Below are 6,000 nucleotides of genomic sequence, written 5' to 3'. Positions count from 1 at the left end.
TTGCATAAACTTCTAGGCAGACACACAGACACTTTCTATAAACTACAACCAAATGCCCACTGCCCAGGGCAGCAAGATATCACAGTGAAAACAAATGTGACGATCTGTGACGACTAAATACAAACAAAAACGGTTTTCCAGCAGAAATGGCTTGCTACAGTAGCACTAAAGCAGACAAAATGCGAACCCCAAAAAGAGATTTTTTCACCTATAAACCATAAATCCATGTTAAAATTTTGACTTACTAACAAGAAACCCAAATTGAACATTTGAAACAAAGAAACACTCAAAAGAATCAAAGTACGTCTTTGTGAACCTACGGGCCAAGAGGAAGCACAAAACATAAATACCGACACCCGTGAACACAGACACTGGGTGGGTCTGCTGATGCTGCTTCAGCCTGATCAAACTATTTTCAAACACCTAAAACTGTAGAAGTACTAGAACTGCTTACCTGCCAACAATGTGTCTTCAAAATGATGTAAACAAGTAATTACTTCAGTCTCTGAAAAAGAAAACTGACTGAAGAGAGAAACTCTCTGCTGATGTGTTAGCCTGAGTCATCACACAAAACAGCCGATGATCCAGATTGACCATTCAAAATTGATTTGTGAGGTGGCATGGTGAAATCAGCCGCTCGTCAAAATAATATAATAAAGGAAATCAATATTTTTCTGGCCGTTGGGAAATTTTTTTCGAACTTTCTTCTTTCTTTTGTTGTTAAATCATTCTATATACATTTAAGAACACATTTATGTGAGGGTTTTACTGAAAAACTTTGATCAAAAGGCATAGAAAAAGTAAATTTGCAGTTTCCAAGGACACTCAAGCTTTGGAAGTCACCAAACTTTAGCGGCCATTTTCTCACTTATTTTACCTCTGACACCTGGCGACCTCTACATCCTTCAATTCCAAATGTTTGACTTCTCTTCAGGATAGATGGGTATTTAAAAAATTTTTTTTTTGGACAAATGCAAGACAAATGAACAAAGTTTAAGATAATACTGATAACTTTATATGCTAAAAATTGACGAGCGCCTGATACCATCGCGTCATAACACATCTATTGATTTGGCTGATTCTAACTTCTTAGAAGTGACCAGAACCACTATCCTTTTTTTTCTTCATCTCCCCAAGAATTTTATGCAGTCTTTTCTTTGCCCCTTTCAGTTTCTCCTGTCTCAAAGCTTCCTCTGCTTGCTTCCTTTTCTGATGTGCCTGAGCTCTCTTCCTCATTTCATGATGGGTCCTGACGGCTTTTTCTTTATGAACAGCTTTCACCCTCTTCAGGAAATTTGCAACCTGATGATACACAAAAGAGAAGAGAAAAATTAAAACCTTAAAATTGTAGGGGGGGGGGGGGGGGAGAATCTAAATTACAGAGAAAGATACATAAAACTTTTTTGGGGGGTACATGGAAACCTTTCCTAGTTTTCAAGCAATCAAATCTCTGCCCGTGTGTGCTGCACTAATATTCAAGTACAGAGTAATCTATTATTTGAATTGAACAATTTGCAAAATGAATCAAGTGCAAAAAAAAAAAAAAAAAAAAAGAACCCTTATTCCTGTAGGTTCGTGTACCCTAGAGGCACTGGTTTTGTCACTATTCTCAAGCACTATCCAAATACGGTCAAACCTGCTTTAACTGCCATATACATCCCAGGCAATCACCTGAACAAATGACAGCTTCCTCCACTTGCAATTTTTCTATATTATTATGACACTTTCCATAACAACCACCTAAGAAAACCTCTTTTCTTCTCGACAAAGGGTGGCTGTCTTGGACAGTTTTGACTGTATAGCAGAAACCATTGTTTGAGTAAAGAAAAGCTCATCAATACAATGATGTCCACTTAGAGCATGGAAAAAGCAGACAGAAACAGCAAAGCAAAAGGATAGAAATAAGACCAGCTACGGCCATCCTCCAACCCCTTAAGGAAACTGCAGTATAAATGTACACCGTAAGGGATTCCTCATAACACAGTGTTATAAAATAAGCATTTCATTATCCGTTTTCCTCTATTGAGGTTTCCGACAAACAAAACGGAATAAACAATTACCTTTGCTTCATGAGGCTCCATCACTACCGCAACACGTTTTGGTTTTTTGGCTTCAGGAAGATCTTTCGGTGTGTCCTTGAAAGGCAATCGCATCTTCAAGTCCTTGGGGATCACCAATGGCTTTCTCACTCGTTCAGACCTCACAATGGGCTGAAATGAAATAGATGCACTCCTTCTATAACTCCATATATAGCTGCAAGTAAGAATGTTAGTTGGCAACACTTTCTACAACAAAACTGTCTCAACAATTCCTAATAATCAATGATGTGTGAAAAATAAAAGATACATAGCATCGGGCATGGATAGCTCAAACACGTCAGGAATTGACTAATGTGCTTGACGCATCCATAATTTTGGTTGTCCAAGAAAACGAAAAATTAGAGAGACATTGAAGAAAATCAAGAAAAATTACTGTGACTGCACAATTGTCGAGAAATAAATCACTGTAACGGATTTGCTGCACACAGCTGTTTGAGTGATGTCATGTCTCTTTTTTAACCTGTCCAACTCATTCTGAGATGCATGTGAAATCATGGCCAAGTAACTTTGCGATACGAGCTATTCAACAAATCTGAACAATTTTTGAAGAAAAAAATGTTGCTAATAAAAAGACAACATAGCATTTGTTAGTAATAAAACCAAGAACAATAACTTACAATCCCCCCTCCTTAGTCCACAAAAGTATAGGGCTCATTGAAACAGAATGAACAGGTTATTGGACTAAAGCCAATTTTAAAATTGATTCTCAAACATTTGAAACAAATTTACAAGTAAAATATCAATGTACTTTTTTTTCTCCAAGGGGCGAGGTTTAATTTAGTGCACAAAGTAGGGTTATGGGTGCACATACCTTATACAATGAATCTTCTCGCTGGGGAACCGGAAGACCTCTTTCATGTCTCAACTGACCAATAGTTCTCATTCCCAGCCAGGCTTGCTTGTCCGATGCCCCTAGCAGCAGCGACGTCACAGGCATGATGAATTTGGGAATGTCAATCTTCACCCATGCTTTCAGGAAAACAATATCTGAATTTCAAAAATAAATTGAGATTATTAGAATTTCTTCAGTAAATTCATAGCACAAGAACATAGCTGCCACTCAGAAATTTTTAAAAAGGAGGAAATTCACGCAAAAGCGTACGCGCGCTCTCCAAAACCAGTGAGATCCAGAGGCAATATATACTGGAAAATCTAGCCTACGGTTTTGGAAGGGAAAACTGTCATATTGTTAACCATAGGCAACTGAATTAAAATGTATTTGAAAAAAACAACAACAAAAAAAAACAACATAAAGGCAGTAAGTTGACTAACAAGCATTCGAGTCAATTTGACACAGTTTGGACTTGGTGACTAAAAATCTAGTGTTTTTTGCCAGCTGGTGTCTCATAAAAAGATTTCTTTCACTTTAAACGTGTACATACATAGACGTAGAGCAGTATCGGATCAAGGATACACAGGCACTCCTGTACAATTGCGGTCCCGTTTGCACTTAGTGCCCCTGTAGTGTGTTTCTTATTTAGAGATAACCTGAATTAAAATTATAGCATAGGCTATCTAATCTAGATCTAGATATATCTAAATATGTGTAGATCTAGATTATATCTAGAGATAGATTTTCTAGATCTAAATCTAGATCTAGATTCACTTCCGCAGCAGCCACAATAGCCGTCATGTAAACAAACGGGACCGCAATTGTACAGGACTGTAACAGGAGTGCCGCTGGCCGCGATTTCTTTCGCAAAAAACAGCTAGTTCAATTTTCTAATGAACTTTTCAAGTCGCACACCGGCTGCTTCTTTCTCATTCCAGCTCCTTTTATTTTTGCATTCTGAATCAATTTCTCTCGAATTTCCGCCAATTTCAATGACAACTCGGCGCGCTAACGTCCCGATGCCCGATCGACACTGTGTTGCTCCACAACAATAAACAATGTGAAACTAGCGCTGGGCCTAGAAGAACGGAAGTAGAAAGCTACGGGCGGACATGCGCAGACCGCGTTTTCGTCTCTCTCCCGGTTCGGTGTTTTCCGCGTGGAAAAAAAAAACAACGAAATTTGCGACCAAGAGCGGTCCAGCGGAGGAAGGAGGAAAGTTGCGGGGAAAGCTAGATGTAGTGGAGTTTCCGCTATTTAGCGGGAAAGTGGCAGCTATGCAAGAAACAGTCTTTATTAACACAGAATGATTTGCTTTCTGACCTTCAAATTTCCTCAATAGTTGGAAATTGAACAATACACCCCTCCCCCCCAAAAAAAACAACAACAAACATACAAGCACATTATTATCCATATAAAAAGTAACCTCTCTTTGTTTATAGATGCCAGGTACTGTTGCCTTATGACGTACCTGGTACATCATGGAAGTTGGCAAGATTTGACGCTCCCGCTTGCCTCTATGAAATTACATGTACGTCATGCTAATAACCTGGCTCTAATTCTTCTGTACAGAGTTCAAGCCACAAGGGCTGCGTGGATTTGTATTCAGGAATAAAAGATGCGCATATCAGTACCAAATTTGCTAATATTACCCAAGACTGAATAAGACAAGACGGGACAACAGCCTCATTTTCGTTCCAACTGACTCCCCTTGGTAACCAGCTAGCTGCACGTTTAAAACGTAAACAAACAATAGGAAGAAAGAGCACACTGTTCAACTCGCTGAAATAGCTGCCTACTTTGAATTTCATAATGCCAGTTTTGCCTTGGGTTTTTTTCATATAAACTGTTTGGTATTTATTTTGACTGGTTTTTGTTCACATTATATTTTGAATATAGATCTAGATCTCGTGAGTTGAGAAATTTAATGTTTTTATGAACGGAAAGCGGTATTAAGCGGGTTGAACATGTTCAGTGACATGATGATGTAGATCTAGGAGTTTTCGAAACATAGAAGTAGATTAAATCTTACAGTTTAAAAATGACAGAACAGCCAGTGGTGCTCTGCAATGAATTGTTGTCTAACAGAATATACAATAGATTGGATATTTTTTAAACTAAAGATACGGCCACTGCTAGAGTCCAGCAGCCTAACTGTTGACTAGATCTAGATCTAGATTAACTACTCAGTGAGCTGTTCCCCAATGTCAGAATCAATGATCTATTGATCATGAACTGAAGCTAGGAAACAATGGCACTCCTGCACAATAGCGGTCCTGTTTGCTTATTTTTACGTGTTTCTTATTTAGATTTAGGCCTAGATTACAGATATCTAGAATCTAAATCTAGATCTAGATCTAAACTGAATTAAAATTATAGATCTAATCAAGATTTAAATCTAGATAGATCTAGCTATCTAGATCTAGAAATAGATTATCTTGGCGATCTAGATCTAGATAGAATCTAGAGATATCTAGATCTAGATTTACTCCCACATGACAATAATGGCTGTCATGTAAACATTAAATGGGACCACAATAGTACAGGTGCACCGAAAAAGAAGCCATTGAAATAAGCACAGAAGCTTAAGTAAATCTATCTACTGTTGATATGATAGTATGAATCAAGTTGCATGATATAGATCTAGAGTGTCTCTGCCAATTCACAGACATACCGCTAGTCAAGAGTCGCCCTTCGGTCATTCGCCAACCACTTAGGGGCCTAGATCTAGATCTAGATCTACTTTCCGAACTGCACACTCTTGGCTGGGTGCACAACAAAATTTAGACTCTCTAGATCTAGATTCTAGATAGGCTATGTTTATTCATTAAATACTCTCTCTCTCTCTCTCTCTCTGGGCTAAAATATATTAATTTTAGTAGGCCTTGGCTAGACATACCGCCCGAGATGATCAGTAGCCTTGCATTGTAACCAATGTAAACTATCGCCAGTCCAGCGAGTTATACGCGCAGCAGCAAAAGTGGGAGGGGCCTGCGCTTGTCACATGACGTAAAGAAGAGTTGTCCCGTCTTGTCTTATTCCGTCTTGGATATTACTTTACTGCTAAGC

The 6,000-nt window shown here is 38.5% G+C and overlaps 1 protein-coding gene across 2 annotated transcripts in view; it reads right to left on the bottom strand.

The window, feature by feature from the left end:
* Positions 1-929: 929 nt before the first annotated feature.
* LOC101845795 (ribosome biogenesis protein BMS1 homolog) overlaps positions 930-6,000 on the bottom strand; it is a 28,116-nt gene continuing 23,045 nt past the window's right edge. For both annotated transcript variants that reach the window (XM_013085885.2, XM_005104361.3), the window contains exons 21-23: positions 2,911-3,086; positions 2,061-2,210; positions 930-1,302 (exon numbers count right to left, since the gene is read on the bottom strand). In XM_013085885.2, the coding sequence (XP_012941339.1) occupies positions 1,090-1,302; positions 2,061-2,210; positions 2,911-3,086 (539 nt within the window). In that variant the 3' untranslated portion in view covers positions 930-1,089. The remainder of the gene's footprint in view (positions 1,303-2,060; positions 2,211-2,910; positions 3,087-6,000) is intronic.

Source organism: Aplysia californica, unplaced genomic scaffold, assembly GCF_000002075.1.
Source record: "Aplysia californica isolate F4 #8 unplaced genomic scaffold, AplCal3.0 scaffold00416, whole genome shotgun sequence".
In the NCBI taxonomy this organism is placed as follows: Eukaryota; Metazoa; Mollusca; class Gastropoda; order Aplysiida; family Aplysiidae; genus Aplysia; species Aplysia californica.
The sequence above is the reverse complement of the archived record's forward strand: the minus strand, read 5'-3'. Positions and strand labels throughout refer to the sequence as shown.